At 45.5% G+C, this 18481-nt stretch overlaps 1 protein-coding gene across 2 annotated transcripts in view; it reads right to left on the minus strand.

The window, feature by feature from the left end:
- Positions 1-18481, minus strand: part of LRMDA (leucine rich melanocyte differentiation associated) — a 1204472-nt gene that overhangs the window by 522687 nt on the left and 663304 nt on the right. For both annotated transcript variants that reach the window (XM_068982759.1, XM_068982760.1), the window contains exon 5: positions 8606-8723. In XM_068982759.1, the coding sequence (XP_068838860.1) occupies positions 8606-8723 (118 nt within the window). The remainder of the gene's footprint in view (positions 1-8605; positions 8724-18481) is intronic.

Below are 18481 nucleotides of genomic sequence, written 5' to 3' on the forward strand. Positions count from 1 at the left end.
CTCTTAGCCACAGAGCTGCAATTCATACATATAATCAAAGTGACCTTCAGAACCAAACCTCAGAACCATGTTCATGACATTTCCCTAGTCAGCCATCCATCCCATAGGCCTCCCTACCTTCTAGGATTCCTGTCTGCCTGAGGGTTTAGTCCCTACCATCTGATGCCGCCAGGGGTCCCAGAAGAGACTTTTCAAGCAAGGCAGGGGTTCACGAAGCCACAGAGGTCGGAAGGGTAGAGAACAAGGCCCCTGGATCTGACTGATGGTGGGAACACTGGGGTCATCACGATCTTCCCCTGAGACCTCAGTCACTGGCCTCTTCCTCTGTTCTAGCCAAGCTAGTCCTGTACTTCTATCCCACTCCTTCCCATCACTGGCCTGGAATCATCAGGCTCAAAGCAAAGATCTGTGTGTGTGTGTGTGTGTGTGTGTGTGTGTGTGTGTGTGTGTGTGTGTGGGCGGGGGGGGGGGGCAGTGGTGGCAGAGAGCAGGGCAGGTCAAGTAGAATAAAGCCTGTTAAGGATAAGGGTCCACCCCAAGTGACCAATGTACCTGCCACAGCAGACCAGTTCCCTGCCAAGATCTGAGCTTCATGCAGGACACAGGGTGATGTGAGTTTAAATATGGGTGACTTGAAACCAGCACCCCAACTTTATTCTCTGAGAACCCAGTTTCTTAAGAAAGCATGTTTATTTTCCTCTTCTCTTTCTCAACAAGCTTAATTTTTTAAAAACTAAATTGCCAAAGGAAAATACCAAAAATTATCTTTTAAAGTGGCTCAAGAAAATGTCAGGCTGGAAATGTACAGATTACAGACCTAATCAGCTATTAAAGGCCCCATCTCAGTCATTATCAAAGATCACACAAGTGAGGATTTCTCATAGCTCAGTTAAGGAGGATTAAACTCATTCCTTAAAACAAAGGCAGCTGACACCATAGGGGACAGTGTCTTGTGGGTAAGAATATGTCAAAGAACTTTTTCAAATGCCAGAGACTGCCAGATGAGTGACCACTGGATCTCTGACAACCATCAGCTTTCTTCTCATCACAGCATCTAAGCTGCTCACTACCACTCAGACACCTCCCTGCAGTCAGGGGAGGGCTCCGGGCATGGCGCATGTGGCCATCTGGACACCAGCACTGGCCTGAGTGCTCTGAATGCGGGGTGGCCTCCGGAGAGCAGCTGCCTCTGCACAGATTTCCAAAACACCTGCTGTGCACAGGGAACTAGTGCCCCTCCCCCAGACACCCAGGGATCCAAACACAAACTCGCCCTTACTGTCCTCCCACTTGGAACCCCACCAAGGCTCCTCCTCTTCCTCAAGTTGCAAGCCTGGCCTAACTAATAAAGCCCTCCATCACCTGGTTCCTACTATTCTTTGCCTAGCTGGTCCATTTTACCAAAATGGGTTGGAGGGAATGGTCACAAGGTCAAAACTGAAAATTACAAAGTTACCTCTGGCTCACTTCCATGTCCTGGTCTTCTCTTTAACTCCTACTTCTCATCATATCACCACGTCTGGAGGATGAAATTTAAGGTATACAGGAAAAAGGGCACGAGCTCAGGGGTCTATGCAGGCCTGAGGAATAACCTGATTCCACAGTGCTCTGTAATTTTAAGTGATATACGTAAGTTCTCTGATCATCATTTGCAGATTCAAGTTCAAGGAGAAGTTTAAAGATAATATTGTTAAGTCAATAGTACATATCAAATATACAGTGGATGCTTAATACCCGCTAGGTGTTGTTCTGAATCACATATCAGCAAAGCGTCATTGCAACTAATAATGCACCTCTAGGCAGCCAGTCGACTCTGAGGCTGGCATTCCATCCTAATGAGTGAAACAACCAGAAAGCTTACTAAAGTCCGTGCTGTGATATCCAAAACCGCTATGAACTTCACTACCGTACACTGTGTCTCAGTAAAAAGCCCTGGTTCGAGAGGACAGGGAAAGGCCAGAGGATAGGATGTGAGCACAGATGGCCTAACTCTTAGTCAGGTTTCTGCAATAGCACTGTTCCTCATAGTCCCAGTGGCTTATGACCAGCATGTCTTTCTCGTGCAGATGTCTGTAGGTGGCTGGAGTAGTTCTGCTTCATGTTCAGTGTGTGTCTGCTCAATGTGTGTCTCATGGGATTTCCACAGCAACGGGCAAGTGAGCAAGAGGGGTGAGTGGAGACACATGGTACCTCATGAGTCTTGGCCTAGAGTATGTATGCTGTCACCTCCATACACATTACATTGGCCTAAGTGCCATCCGCCCAAGTGCAAAGTCAACAGGATGGAGAAGTATACCCCTCTCCATGGAAGAGGTATGCCCTTGCCATAGCTTCTCTGTGGGGAGCTATGGCAAGGGCAAAGATAGAAGAACAATCTTAGATAAGTGAAGAAAACTACCCCACTTCTCTAAAATGGGTAGGATCCAGAGGCTGCATGCTAGCAACACTTATTCCCCCCAACACTGCAACTTACTTCTAAGATCCTCTAGGCATATGTTTGTCCAAATATCTTTGGACAAAAGCCAGCATGCTGGAGGACACAGAGGGGAAGAATGTGGAGGTGGGCCATCAGGGTACAACGAAAGCCAGTAACTCTAACAGACATTCAGTGATCTCTCCCCAGGCATTGGACTTAATGGAGGATGATGCCTACTGTGTGCGAAGCACCTGGCTGGCCAGGCCGCAGGGACATCTGGACATGGTTCTGAGAGGGTGCAACCACCATCTACAGTTCTAGTTCACTTCCCTTTTACTTTGAATTTCCGTCCTCTAGCTATAGAGCTTTGCTAGGGTGCTGGAGACACAGCTTCACTGCGACAGTCTACCTCTGATTTCAGAGAGCTGTTATCCGAAAGCAAAGCCATAGAAAGCTCCCAACCTTGCTTCTAAAAAGCAATACTCTGAAAGCACTTATTTGAGACACAGGATGCCGTGGTGCTAAAAATGAGGAAAAAAAAACCCAACATCTTTAAGTGATCCCCCATCAAATGAACATGGCAAACTGAAATCAGAAAAAAGAATAAAAACAAATAAACTGAAAATTGTTGGCTTCTGAAGTTGCTTCTAGACACACCCCCCAAACATCTTTCAAAAAAGAAATTAAGTAAAAATTGTCCTCCTTTCAAGATTAATTATAAAGTTACTGGAAAGAGAATCTGAATACGTCTCAGGATAAGAAACATCTGTGTGAAAACAGAAATGAACCATAAAACACTAACACATTCAGGTAGTTAGAAATATCTAGAAAAATCAACTGACATTTTTCATTTTATTCTGTTTGGCACAGTGGAGAACTTTCAATGTACATGGGCTTATTGTCTCCTTAATTGCATGTTCATACAGTTTACAAAATTTATTTATAGGCATACCCCTGGCCTTATGAAAAATACATAGCTTTAAAAATATTGAGCATGGAACAAATGTTAATAACTAGAAGCCATCGAGAGGTAGTTTCGGATAACCTTTCACATGTTCGCAATTGGTTACATGGGAGCAGAGAACATATAAAGGACAAACACACTGGGCTTTAGAACAAGGTAGCAGTTAGTGAAGAGCTAGGCTAGGCATGGAAACCAATGAGTAAGCCAAACAAGCCATGAGGCAGGGCTCCTTCAAAAAGGAGCACAGACAGAAAGCACAAGAGCCTCGAGACTGAGAAAAATCTCACTTTAATAGCTCATAGACTTGTGGCGTACCCCAACATGTTTTTTTGGGAGAAGCTACCTTTTTTCCCCTACAAGCTCTAACATGAGCAGGTGGGTTCTAAGAGAAGGACTCAGAGAACATGTAAGCAGTGACAGGGAGCTCAGATCGCACCCCTGCCCGCATCCTAAGAGTGGAGCTCCATGGAGGAGACGTGATCCCAGGGACCACGGTGGCCACAGATTCTGCCATCAGAAATAGTCGCAGGGTAAAATCCTTTGGGAAAACAGATATGCAAACCAGAATCCCTCTTTTTTGCCAATATACAGATCCAAGTTATTATATTTTCTTGAGGCAAGTGTCCTTTTCCTGCTTTTGCAGAGGACCATATTGAGGCAATAAAAAAATGAACCTCCTTCCGTGATGGATTTTCCAACATGCCGTGTTCACAGTTTACTGTTTTGATGGTACTGGCTGAGCCTCTGTGATACCCCAGGCCCGGAGACACAGAAAGCAAAGAAAGTCAAGTCCCTGCCCTCAAGACCTGACACCCCAGGGGGTACGCAGCTGCCTCATCCCAACAAAGAGCGGGCTTCCAGATGCTTCTACTCCTAATATGCTTTTTTTCTTCATGGAAATTCCAAACCAGACACAGATGGAAGAAGCTAAAGGTACCCAAGAAAGTTTGGGCCCAATTCCAGGTGTCAAGAGCAGGACTGTGTACTCTAACCAGGGAAGGAGGTGGTCATTGGACCCAAAGAGCTTTCAAATCTCAGTTTAAGGACAAGAATATAAAAGCTTTCCAAAGCTACACATTTATTTCTTTACACATCTCCCTCTCCCTCCTTTCAATTCTTCCCCTTTCTCTCTCTCTCCCTCACACACACACACACACACATTCTTACAGCATCCCCCCAACCCCAAGAGAAGTACCCCTCAACACACACACCAAAAAACACATCCATACAAAAGTACACAAATACACAAACTATACACCCTAGGAAACCTACATGAAGACATGGACGCCATATTTTCAAAACTCACCAATAAACCTATGACCTTATCTTGCCTATAAGAGAATGGCCATGACTACAAGCAAAAACACACGTGTAAAAACACTTTCTAACAAACGCTGAGGTTCTCAGTCCAGCTGCCCTGGTAGCTGCTATTGCTTCTATAAAGATTCCAAAGAGTAAACCATTGGTAGCCAACTTCCTATACGTGCCTGTAAACAAGAGGGCTCAGTTTTAAATAATTATGTCAAAAAAATTGACAACTGTGCTCTTTGCCAGAACAGGGATGAATAATTACAATGCCAGGAAATAATTAAGCAATTCTGACTGTCGATTCTTGCACTCTCTCTCTGATGTTAGGGCTGCATGCCTATCAGGCACGCCCTCCTGGACAGGGCTCCACACTGCTTTGATCTACGTTTCTTGGAGCAGTCAGTGGTGGGGCGGGTCAGAGTCTCGTCATTATAGAAGATGTTCTTGGGGGGCTATCACCTCCTCTATGTCCAACTTGGGTACTCTCTGCATTGACAAAGCCATGATCTGATGGCCAATATTTTTCAGAATATATATTTTCTTTAAAATTTCAGGAAATGAGCAAAGCCTAGCTGTTGAAGGACCATTCACTATACACACACACAGAAAGCAAGACTAGAAGAGCCACTGCAGCATTAACTATCAATTCCTAAAGAATGACAGCATCTTTCTGTAGAACAATCAGAACTCAGACAGAAGGCAGCTTTTAAACAACAAAAGCCAAAAGGCAGCCATGAAGGAGAAACGTGTCATTGTGCGAGACACTGAGAACTGACTTGCACTTCAAGTGCCGGGCCTGCCAGGTACCGTATCAAGCCTTTGTGACTTGAGGGGGTTTATGAGTTGCTGGATGATTCTGCATTTGTATCAGCCGAGAACACCCAGACTGCCCATTCCCTACCTCCAAGGCAAGGGCTGTGATTGGAGAGGCATTTTCCATTCTCCCAAATACTTTATGTCAGGAATAAAATGAAAACAGCTCCCCAAATCACGGCCCCCTTGATCATCCATCAGAGCATTCTGCTGAATAAGCAAAACAGACTGCCACTGCTTCCGAAAGGACAGAAGCCAACTTGAGATTCTGAGTCCGTGATGAAAAATAGGTCTTCACCAAGCGTGCTCAGCGCAGCGTCGGCAATTCACCAACAGGAAATTGCTCTCCACTTAGGAGCTGACTCTGAGTGTACACATACCTCCCAGAACATACATATGTATATATACACAGAGATGGAACGCACATACACACACCTGCAAGGAACAAACACACGTCTGTACATACTGTGAGCAGGCGAGAACCAGCCTTTCTAACACCAATTTATTAATTCAGCAAGGAGCTCATTTGGCTTCTTTCTATCTGAAAGAAAAGTAAAAGCGCATCTCTCTGCAAAAAACCAGACCAAAGGGAATTGTCTGCCATTCACAAGAGGCACGAGAGTCAGATACGGAACTGGCAACACAGAGAACTCCTCCAGTACACTTAAAGGGTCACGGGGTAAATAGAGCACTGCACAGGGGGGCCCAGACGGCTGAGTTCTCATCCCAATTCTGCCTCCAAGGGGCTTTGGGGCCTTCAGGAACTACATCCTCTCCCTGTTCCTGCACCCATAGATGAAAGCACAGACCAGAGAGTTTCGCAGCCCTCCCTTCTCCAGTTTGAAAATCATGGGACTCTACAAAAGGATAACCACCAGAAGTCTTGATGCTTTGTCAGAGTATTTTCATCTTTCTCCAAATATTGATAATTAATGGATACTTCAAAGCTTAACACAGTTAGCAAAGATGTGTTAGTAAAGAGTCAATCACACAAACGAGCTGATTCTGTAAGTGATCAGAAACTGACTGGGAGCTCTGAAGAGCATTTCTGTCAATGGTGCTAATGACTCAGAGAATCAGCCACTGCTGGATTTTAGGGAGCCCGTCCCTGCTTTCAAAGGCAGGGGACGCCTTCAGTTCTCCCCCATACCTACGCCAGCAGAACAGTCCTGCTTTTACCTGTTTTCTTCACTTAGGCCTTCCTTGGAGGTTCCGTTTGGACAGAGAGAGGCACAGAGGGAATGGTGAGCTCAGTGTTCCAGGAATAAGAGATGAAACAATGTGGGGTCTGCAGATAGACACATGGGTGAAGCTTGGATTTTCGCAATTATGAGCTCATGACTTGGGCAGCCCAAACAGCATCCCTAGGCCTGAGTTACTGCATCTGTGCAGTAAGTCAATGCCCCCTTCCTTCCACATTTGAAGGTTATGTGAGGATGCACACACCTGGGCACAAAAGAACTTTAGAACAGTAGTGGGCATCATGGACACCCCATTCCAATATGACGGGTATTCTTTATGACTTCTCCAGATTTCCAGTGACAGCAGAGAGCTTCCATGTCAAAGACAATGAAAGCAGGAGAAACAGTAGCTATGCTATAAAATGCACACATCCACAATGGTGAGAAATGCAGGATGCATGGGAACTCAAAATATTATAAACACTCCATTTGTTGTATTTTGGTTTGGTGATACTGGCTGTCTCTAGAATCTTTTAACTGAAAAAAAAAAAAAAAAAGGAAGCCAAGAAATAAATTATTTCATTTGAACAAAATCACAAAAGCTGGAATAACTAAAGGCAGTCATGAGCAATACATCAAATCAGTGTCTCCATAAGGAAAACCGTTAACACTTTAATAGCTACGAAACGAATCACTCAATTAATTTCCCACATGCTGAAACAGGTAACAATACATTTATCTGCCAGTATTCTACTCTCCATATCATATATTTCCACAACTGTTAGCAATTTTATTCAGCATAACGGGAAATAAGTTGCACCTCATGGATTCAGGGAGAGAAAGTGGCCTGAGGTCTGCTGCCAGCTGAGCGACTTGATGGAAGAGGTTTCATTTTTCTGTTTTGGTTCTGTTTGTTTTTTCCTCTTTCCCTCTTAATCATTTCCAATGCACGTGCAGAGTGCTCCAAGTCCATCAGTGAGGACAAATGAGACCTCAAGGATCTCTGGGCCAAAGATTTCAACACACAGACTAGGATCCCACAGGAAGTGACTGCAGCTCCACAGAGCTCCAGGACATGCTGGACCTCCAAAGGAGTCATGAAGTCCATTCCCCAGCCTCAGGCTTCACTGAAGGATCCTAGCTTCTCCCCAGCCCATGTCCTTAATAATCTCCTTGTGTGTGAATCCAAGACCCCAAGCCCAATCCCCCTTGCCTCATCAGTGCTGTCATTAACATGACACCACGTTCAATCCCCTGGCCTCGAAGCAGACTCAGCTGGTGAAACAAAGGTCAGTAAACAGCATTCGCCTGGGCTCTGGAGAGCCAAATGAAGGACGCACACACCAGTCTCAGACCACACTGTCAGAGAAATTGCCTTCCGTGCTAACAGTATTTCCAAGTGCTATTGAGCCCTCACCTGTGAACGAGAGGCAAGCACTCTCCCCCAGCTACCCCTTGGCCCCGAGAAAGAAGAGCCCCCGCTGAGGCACTAGAGGAACCCTGCCCTCCTGAGAAACAGTAATGTCCAATGCTCTCCTGTTTCTCCTTCCTCAGCTCCAGAGTCTGCAGAGGTCTCACCTTGGAAATGAAACACTTTCAAGGAGGCCTGAAATCCTCCTTGCTTCGAAATTCTCCTTGATGCTGGGAACATCACCATAGGCTGTGCGTGATGCTGCTGTATTGGTACAAGAGCCATCTGTCTGAAATCACCTTACCAATCGCTTTGTAATACCAACAATGTCCCCCTAGAGTCCCAGGAAGACCCAGCTTATACCAAATTCTACTACTTCTTTGGCCAAAGGTGTATCCATGGATGAAATCCTGGTGCATTCTGAACACACAGGAGGACTTCCTCCAGCCTTGAAGAGTGCCCAGCAGGTGAGGCATAAATGCTCACAAAGAACAAGAGAGTAGAGGGCTTACCTTGGGCTTCACCACCTTCATGAACGCTCCTCTGACCAAAGCTTCCTCTCGTTCTTGTTTGGTTACTTTCCGAGCATCCAGAAACTTCAAATTGGGCAGCTTGTGCAGAACAAAGCATCTGGAAGAGAACAGTCAGAGACAGCTCAGGAAGACTGGGGTGATGGACTCAAAGGTTCATGCAATTTATCTGATGTTCAGGAAACTATATCACTAAGTCTTCAGAAGTGTAGACCCTGGGTGCTGCTTCTCCCCTCTTCTTTCACAATGAATAATCCCTCTTCAGGGAAATTCAAATGGTTCTGTTTCATACATACACTAATTCAAAACACACACTAATGGTTGTTCTTAACTCAAAGGTATACTCACAAATGCACACCTGGATTCACCAATAAGATCCTATCCGTGTATTTACCTTTTTCCATTCTGGAAAATGGACCCCAAATTTTTGATACACAAGAAATTCTCAGAGAAAATAATCTACAACCTGATCATACCATTCATGTTACTGTCATTCTTATGGGTCACCTGTATTATTCTCATCTCTAAGAGAACAAAAAAATCTTCATTTTGAAGCTGAGACAAGAGACTTTAATTTGCCATCAGGACAATGATAATAACCTGGACAACTCTGGGACAGAAGTAAGAACATATATAGCTGAGAAATTGCTTCCTTGAGGGATCAGAGAGACATGCTGAGAACTTTTTTCTCATCATCACTGAGTTACTTCTACACTGGCACTATGAAGATTATCTCCATCAAGGAGAAACAAGGGGAGTTGGTTTCCAGTGGACATTAACAGCCAAATATGCCATATGGTCTCCCTGCAAAGAGTCTTTGGGATCCATTACCGTCTTTAAGGATAACTGAATGACTGACTACTTGTGTGATGAACTATCTTTAAGCAGGTATATGGAGTTGACAAGAAGACTCACATGGTCAGAAGATAGGTACATAAACATATAAAAAATGATACAAAAGGTATAGACACCTGCCTCTAGCTCTCCTTCCTCAGGGACAGTCACCGACCCAGATGCTTTCCATCAAGCCCCCATACTCCTCCAATCAAAGGAGCAATTGTTTAGACGCTTTCCTGGTTAGGAAGAAAAGGTGGGTATCCAATGTCAAGCGTGGTAAGTCACATCATCTGCATGGGAATCTGACTTTTTCTCCCCGTATCCAGCATCCTCAGTATTCACTCATCTTTCCAAATCCCAACTCTCAAGACGTTTTCTTCTGCATCCCCAGCCCACATTGCTTTCTCCCTTCTCGATACTCCAAGCAGGCATTTTCAGCACCCTACCGTCTAACACCGTATTATTTTCTAATTGTCCTTCAGTTTAATGTCCTCACCAAAACTATAAGCTTCTTGAACACAGGGACCAATTTTTCTTTCTCACTCTCAAACCATTTTGGAAAGAAGCATTAGAATGGACACTATAAAATACCAGTTCACTTCAGCTGCACAAATGTTTCTTAAGCACCTACTTCATGCCAGGGCTAGGTATACAGAGGTGATTACAACATGGTTCCTGCTCTTTCATTTCAGTTCAGTCACTCAACTGTGTCCAACTTTTTGCAACCCCATGGACTGCAGCATTCCAGGCTTCCCTGTCCATTACAACTCCTGGAACTCGCTCAAACTCATGTCCATCAAGTCAGTGATGCCATCCAACCATCTCATCCCCTGCTGTCCCCTTCTCTTCCTGCCCTCAATCTTCCCAGCATCAAAGTCTTCAAATGAGCCAGTTCTTTGTATCAGGTGGCCAAAGTATTGGAGCTTCAGCTTCAGCATCCATCCTTCCAATGAATATTTAGGACTGATTTCCTTTAGGATAGACTGGTTGGATCTCCTTGTAATCCAAGGAACTCTCAAGAGTCTTCTCCAACATCACAGTTCAAAAGCATCAATTCTTCAGTGCTCAGCTTTCTTTATGGTCCAGCTCTTACATCCATACACGATTACTGGAAAAACCATAGCTTTGACTAGACGGACCTTAGTCAGCAAAGTAATGTCTCTGCTTTTTAATATGCTGTCTATGTTGGTCATAGCTTTTCTTCCAAGGAGTAAGTGTCTTTTAATTTCATGGCTGCAGTCACCATCTGCAGTGATTTTGGAGCCCAAGAAAATAAAGTCTCTCACTGTTTCCATTGTTTCCCCATCTATTTGCCATGAAGTGATGGGACCAGATGCCATGATCTTCGTTTTCTGAATGTTGCGCTTTAAGCCAACTTTTTCACTCTCCTCTTTCACTTTCATCAAGAGACTCTTTCATTCCTCTTCACTTTCTGCCATAAGGGTGGTGTCATCTGCATATCTGAGGTTACTGATATTTCTCCCCCGGCAATCTTGATTCCAGCTTGTGCTTCTTCCAGCCCGGCATTTCGCATGATGTACTCTGCATATAAGTTAAATAAGCAGGGTGACAATATACAGCCTTGATATACTCCTTTTCCTATTTGGAGCCAGTCCATTGCTCCATGTCCAGTTCTAACTGTTGCCTCTTGACCTGCATACAGATTCCTCAGGAGCAGATAAGATGGTCTGGTATTCCCATTTCTTGAAGAATTTCCACAGTTTGTTGTGATCCACACAGTCAAAGGCTTTAGTGTAGTCAATGAAGCAAAAGCAGATGTTTTTCTGGAATTCTCTGCTTTTTCTATGATCCAATGGATGTCGGCAATTTAAGGGATTCTAATATAATGGGGAAGATGGGTTCAAAGACAGAAATTAGAAATTGGCACAGCTAAGCACCGAGTTTGAGGTTATGCACAAAGTAGCTTTGCAAACACAAAGAAAGAAGAACAAGAAATCTTAAGAAAGCTTCAAAGAAACAAGCCCTAAAGCAGTTCCCAAACACTAAGTTTTTTTCTCAGTGCAAACGTTACTTGAGGTGTGAGCAGGCCTCCCTCGTCAGTGGAGCCTTAGGTCCACAAGGCCAGCACCTCCAGTTCATAGGATGGTCTCACATCATCAAAGGGCCTCACATATGCTTGTCCAGGTGAAAGACTCAGCTGATCACTCAAATGCCAAATAGCTCAGAGGTTTCTAGTCACAGCCTTCCTATGACTTAAAGTCAAAAATACTCTAAATTTTTTTGTGGTATCCTTTTCCTGCTCAGAAATTTCCACACCAACATCTGAGGTCCTGGAAATTTGACTACCTACTTCCTGCTCTCTCCCTGGCCTCAAGCTACTCATTATCTTCTCTCTTACTTCTCCCTAAGCCTCTTCTTTCCCTCTCTGAATGGCACCGAAGCTTACTCTAAACGAGGCAAGTTCTGCAAAGGCCTCAATACCTTTCTATCCTCCAGAAGAACTCCCACTGGCCTCAGTCAGTGTCAGAGAAAACTTCCATCTTCTGCTTGTAGCAGCAAAGTCTTGATGACAACAGAATCTTTCAAATAAAGACACGTACAGGCAGAAACAATATGTCAGGAGTGACGCTCAAAGGAGTAAAGACACCCACTAAGTGTAGGGTGGGAAAAGATGAATATTCAGGTGAAGAAAAGTCAGTATTAGAAAATCAGCCAATGTTTAATGATGGAATGAAAGATGTCTTCATGGGGCTGGCAGGAACCATGGTGACAACAGACAGCAGGTTGTCATTTCGCCCCACTTTGGATCACAGCCCTGAAATCAAAGGAGAGAGAGAGAAGCACTACCTTTTAAGCTAGTTAAAAAATTTTAGATGACAAAGAGCTACTGTTTTCAGAGCACTCTTCTTTCAACACCAAAGAAACATCCAGGAAACAGGCTGCCAGCTCCCCTGAAACTAGGGGTGACCCGACTCCCACCCAGTTGGTCAGCCTGGATTTCCAGGTGGTTGGTGCCTAAAGATGTCTGAGAGACCCTAGGAAGGCTTATTCCAAATAGTTCAGTATGAGACTCAGCTCAGGACTCACAGTATGTCCCTTAGGAGATGTCTTCTTTCATGTATTTACACATTCACCCACCCTGCCAAGAGCTGAGCTGGGTGCTAAGAATAGGTGATGCACAGAACAGACAAGGTCCCTACTCTCAACGGACTTACATTCTAGCTCAGTGGGTCCCAGACTTGAGGAGGTGACAGAATCCCCCAGAGGCCTTGTTGAAACACAAATCACAGAGTCCCTCCCTAGAGTTTCTGATTCACTGCATCTGGAATGAAGTTTCAAGTTTACATCCTAATAAGTTTCCAGGTAAGGCTGATATGCTGCTAGGCCTGCTGAGAATCACTGTCCATGTACATGAACACCACAAGGATGAATAGTTTTGGAATTATGAAGTTGATAAGGTGGCCAAGTGTATCCTTCCCAGTTCAATGGTCTGCCCTGCCCCCAATGTCTATGGTCCCCAGCGCCCAGACAGAAGCCATATCCACCAGACCTTCTTTCTTGCCCCTTGGTGGTGTGGAACCAGCTCTAAACCAGCTCTGCCAATGCTTAGTCAGTGAGCTTTCTGCCTGCCTGTCCCATTCTGGTCTTGGGAGATCTATTTCCCTTTGTTCTAGGTCATGTCAGGGTGTCAAAAGCTGCAGCTTCCATCCTGAGTATAATACAAGGTTGCCATAAAAATACAAGAGAGGATTCCCGAAGCCACAGAATGAAGGCTTTTACAATATCAATTCAACCCTTGTAAATTTAATCCAGGGTTATTTGTTGCACCAAAATCTCTTTACTGTGATGTATTACTTAGTTACCAGGGTTATCACAGCCGTATCCTAAAGTTGCCTAGTACATAAAACATTTCAGTTAACAATGCGGGAAGGTTAACTCCCCCAGATAACCTGCAATCACCAGGGCTAGTCCAGATGACATGCCTCCGTCAGCTTCCACGAGCTATTGATGGTTCAATCAGTTTGTTTTGAAGGTAAAGTGCAACAAAAGGGCAGTAAACTTATTCAGACTGTCAACAGGGGCTACCGGGAATGGGGCTTGCAGGTAAGTAATTCTGGGTGTTTTAAAGCTATTATCAAACAGCAATGGTTGAAGGAAGAGACAGCTACTAATAACACAGAAGGCAGCCATCATAAACCACTTTATGGCAGAAACCCCCGTCCATAAATCCTGCGGCACCCGGAGACAGCTTCAGATTTATAAAACTGCTTGTTAAGCCAGGGCACTGCTTAATGAAAAGAGATCCGTCTAAGTTCTAAGGCTCACATCCCCAGCTCCAGAGGGCAATGCCAATTTTCCTGACCTTCCCAAGGTGGTTGGGAGAAAGCCTTAGGGCCGGGAGGGGTGCTGGCTGTGACATGGAGGGTGAGGTTACCCAGAGGAGACCAGGGACCCTGGGAAGGTTTTCAAAGAACCACCTGTCTCTGCACACAGATTCTCGAAAAGTGAGACCCACACACAGCTTTTCAGGTTCTCTCTCTTCATAGAGGAAGTGCCACTTCCTGAAAGAAATCCTCTAAAGAGATGCTTACAACTGGTAGGGGGACAGAAACAACAGCAGACAGCCTTTTTTGGTTTGTTTGGTTTTTGCTCCCAAGTCAGTTTGCTCTACCAAAAGCTCTGGCACTTTTCATCTAGACTTCAAAGGGGAGGGAGGATGCTGTCTCCTGCCCACATCTGCTCCCCCGGGGGATCTGGCTGCTCCCCAGGCCCTCCGCACAACTACAGGCACACTGAGACAGACCTCCTGCATCTGCTCCTGGGGCTGGCTGCCATGTTTCTTCTTCGGAGACTCTACCCAAGACACACCACATTTCCTGGTCTCAAGGCAACTGCATGTGGAGTCACGGGGACTTTTCCCACCTCCTTCCCGTTACAGCATTCTATGCTTCTTCCTATTGCCTCTTGCTGCCTTCCTGCTCTCATGCATGGGAAATGGGGAGACAAGCTGGGGGTCACCCCCCACTGGGGGCCCCTGAAGGCAACAATAGGTGATCCATGAACTGTTCTCATCCTTTCACAAAGCTTAACAGAAGAGCGTGAACACGCCAACAGAACATCAAGCTTCTTTGCTCTGGATGGCATCAAGCCCATTTGGTAACACTGCTTACCTCATGCTGATCAAAAACCCTGATCAACAGCTAAATGTCTCTGACTAATTTTGAAAAGTTAGCAGTCGCTTAAATGAAGCTTACTGGAGAGACCAAAGCTTTCATGTGTATGTGTTGGAGGGAAAAACAAGAGGGAGGTCTTCCCAACAAAAAGCATGTGGACTCACAGGGTAGAGGGAAGAGCCCAGACTTTGGGCTCAGCTTTCTGTGTGGCCTTGGCTCAGTTTCTGCTGCCTTCTTGAGCCTCAGTTTCTCCGTCTGTGCCATGAAGGGGGTGGGCTAATGCTGCCCCAGCCTCTTAAGCTTCAGTTTGCTTACTTGATTTCTATGTGCCTCCAAGTTCATCTACAACAAATACATCCATATTCGCCTCTCTTTCGTATTGCTCCAATTTGCTTGTCTCACTACCCCTCACACCTTCAGGTAAGGGAGGACGGTGAGGAAAAGTCAATAAAGACCACGGAGTAATGAACAAACACCGCGAGTGAAGAGATGACAACGCTCTGCCTCTAATGAGCCGAGGTGAGCTCACCTACAGCATTAATGAACGCCTGACAACCAGCCAAGGCCAGCTGATTTCCCTCACAGTTCACCGGCAGCACGTTTGAAGTCTCAGTGCAAATAATACACCCACAGGACAGACCAAGGCCCTCTACAGAGGGGAACCAGCAATTACTCTGTGGGTTTCTGTCACTTTGATCTCTAGGTCGTGACCTTTGCTTTCCTGTGATCTTCAAAGCCCAGATTGCAGATTAGCTGGAGAATGCTCACTGGGTTATGTAAGCCACAAGTTTTACGGCTCCGCTACGGCTGGGAAATGGTGGAAGCCCAGGGCGGCCAGCAGCGGCCGGCCGGTCCCTCCCTCCTGCCCCTTTGGCTGAGTGTGACAGACACTGGGCAGGCCTCAGGGCTGCTCCCCGGGAGGGAACAAAGAAAGGACGCCATGTTTTAAATAATTTCAAGTTGTAAGGAATACAGAGGAGTCTACTGAGGAGGAGGGAGGAAGGAGAGACTCGCCAGAGACTGGAGTGGCAGGAGACAATAAAGGATTTAGTGCCAGAAGGATTTAGTGAAATAGTGCTCAGAGCCCAAGACACCAGCGGCCTTTCTGCTGCATGAGGTCTAGCACTTGTGTGCCCTGACCTGAACTCCACCAGCTTTCCTTAGCAAGAGGAGAGAAAAGACAGACAACGGAAGACAAGAAATAGACCATACTGGGCATCCAAGCTCCCCAGACTTGATTCATTGTCTGGCCAGTATTCAAGCCCACGGGAGGCCCCAAGGGGATCCTCAGGATGATGGTGGGCCCCCAGCTCACTTGGCTGCCTCACTCTCTTCCCACCCCAATCCTGAAGGCGGCTGCACCTTCAAGTCCAGCACCGCCACTCAGTGTGAACCTCCATCCAACATTCACTCCAAAATAGCTGCCCAGGGCGTGCACACGGCAGAGCCGCAGCAGGTTTCAGGGCCTATAATAACATGGCAGTGGACACATTTCAGCCACGAGCCATGACGAATGGCGTAGAGAAACCCCAGGCTCGGCTTTGCTCCTGTCCCAGCAGGTCCAGGGCACCGCTAAACAACCTGGTAGTATGCTCACATGCAGATTTAATGAGGCTGTTTCACTGTGTGGACGTGTGCCAAGAAAATCCAACTGGGCACACAGGGGGCAAGTGAGGAAGGAAAAGGGGTGCTGTGGGGGGAGGGGAGGAAAGCACCCACAGAAACTGAAGCAGCTCTGGGGTCATTTCCAATAGCTCCATAAATCTGGTCACTTCCCATTTCTGGTCCAGTGGTTGGCCACAACGTGACCTAAAACTGGGCTGACCTCTCTGAAATCAACATCTCTCACGGAAATGAAACAAGAGACATACTTGTTTTGATGTATGGCTGGGTGACATATTATAAATATTACATCACAGAACCACAGAGGATGCCAATCAATAAGAACTTGTTTTAGACAGCACTAAATGAACCATGGGTTCTTGCTTCTGAATACACTCCTTTAAGTTTCCTACTACTGCTTAAATGATTAATAGAAGACATATTGTCAGAAAATGCACTTAAAGTGAAAAACAGTAAACTGTAGAAATATCATTCATGTTTTCAGCAATTTTATAGTGAAAATGTCTCATAAATTTGCATAGAGGCCCTCCTATTAGGCTCTCAGTAACAGCTTGAAGGAAGGCCGACTTCATGCTTCGTGGATGAAGGGCCAGGAAAATATTTTACCGAAAGGAAACAAAAGGTGGCTACATTGCTTTGTAGAAACCCAAATGCCACAGGAACTTGGCATTCAGAAGTCTTGTTGTGAAACTCTAAAATTTCTCAGGGACAAATAACACACAAGCCCCAGGATGAAGAAAGGAGGGCTTTTTACAGACCACAGAACAGAAAGGCCTCATCCACCCATTCATCTCATCCAAATGCAAGGGTGATGATGCTTGTTAAACCAGATATTAAAAATTAGTAAAATGAATTAAAAAATTAGAACTTCTGTAGAATAGGCCTACAAGTCCGCTCACGCAGTCAGTACGTCACTGGGTGGGCCCACACTGAATCCTTCCACTGTTCTTAGTTCCTGTTTCTCTCAGAGGGTGAGCATCTTGCCAGTGTTGTGGATTTTCTAAGGTAATTCTGACCAGATGTGAGTCCAGCTGCACGTGGCCCCTAGAATCCAGCTCTAGGGCAATCTTGACATGTATGCAGTAACACACAGCCTTCCCAGCCCCAGCCCCCAACAGCTTCTGGGGTAACAGATCAGAAGTTAGGAGGGTATGACTGAAGGGTACCCAGGCATGCCCAGGAGAAGGATCACTCTTCTAGAATCCAATCTTTCCTAAAGAACCATGACCAAACAACCAACACTTGGGTGGATTCTGAAGGGGAGATTCTTGTTTTTTAATTGCATTTGTTGATATCCAAGGGGATCTACTTCCAAACAGGCAGTGGGCACCCAAGGTGCCCAAAGAGCCCCACATTTCTCTACAAGTATTCAGTTCATCAGAGGGAAGGGTGATTTCAGGCCACCTCCTCTGGACAGATACCAGGCCCATATTCCACAGCCAGCACTACTTTTGGTATTGATAAGGTTTCAAAGGGCAAGAAGATGCTGTCCTGACTTTCAGGAAGCCATTCTCTGGATGTTGACATGAGAAGAGAAATGTGAGAAAGTAAGAGAAATGTGTAAGAAGGAATATACAAAATGGTATGAGTGGTGAAAGAGGGCCTGTCACTGCCTGGGAGGACAGTGTCGCAGAACAGCAGAACCAACAAAGAATTTAAATACTCTTCAGTCCAGTCGTTCTTAGGTAAGCATCAGTGTCACCTATTGCCTATTTTGTTGGATTTGGCACTAGATGAATCAAAACGCCCTGGATGAATCACAAGTAGAGCCTTGGTTAAGGGTCACTGATCGAAACTGTCCTCCCCATTTAAAAAGTCCCACCAGCAAAACTAGACTCCACATCAGATCTTTTGATCTGGCTCCGTATCCCACAGGTCTGAGCATTTTTTCCAATGAGACTAGTTACAATAACAACAGTAAAAATTAGTATTAGCTTTTCTTTTTCTTTTACACCCTTATAAACCTTTCTTTGAGACTGAATAGAGTGGAGTGGGAGATTTTCCTCAGTCTGTTCAGTTCAGTCGCCTCCGACCCTCTGCAACCCCATGAAGGGGGGGTTGCACGCCAGGCCTGTCATCACCAACTCCCGGAGTTCACCTAAACCCATGTGCATTGAGTCGGTGATGCCATCCAGCCATCTCATCCTCTGCCTCCCCTTCTCCTCCTGCCCCCAATCCCTCCCAGCAGCAGGGTCTTTAGTCTGTTGTTCTCATTCTAAAAAAAGTGCCTGCAGTTCAATTCACATATAACTTCATGAATGGG

The sequence above is a fragment of the Capricornis sumatraensis genome, chromosome 10 (genome assembly GCF_032405125.1).
Source record: "Capricornis sumatraensis isolate serow.1 chromosome 10, serow.2, whole genome shotgun sequence".
NCBI classification, from domain to species: domain Eukaryota; kingdom Metazoa; phylum Chordata; class Mammalia; order Artiodactyla; family Bovidae; genus Capricornis; species Capricornis sumatraensis.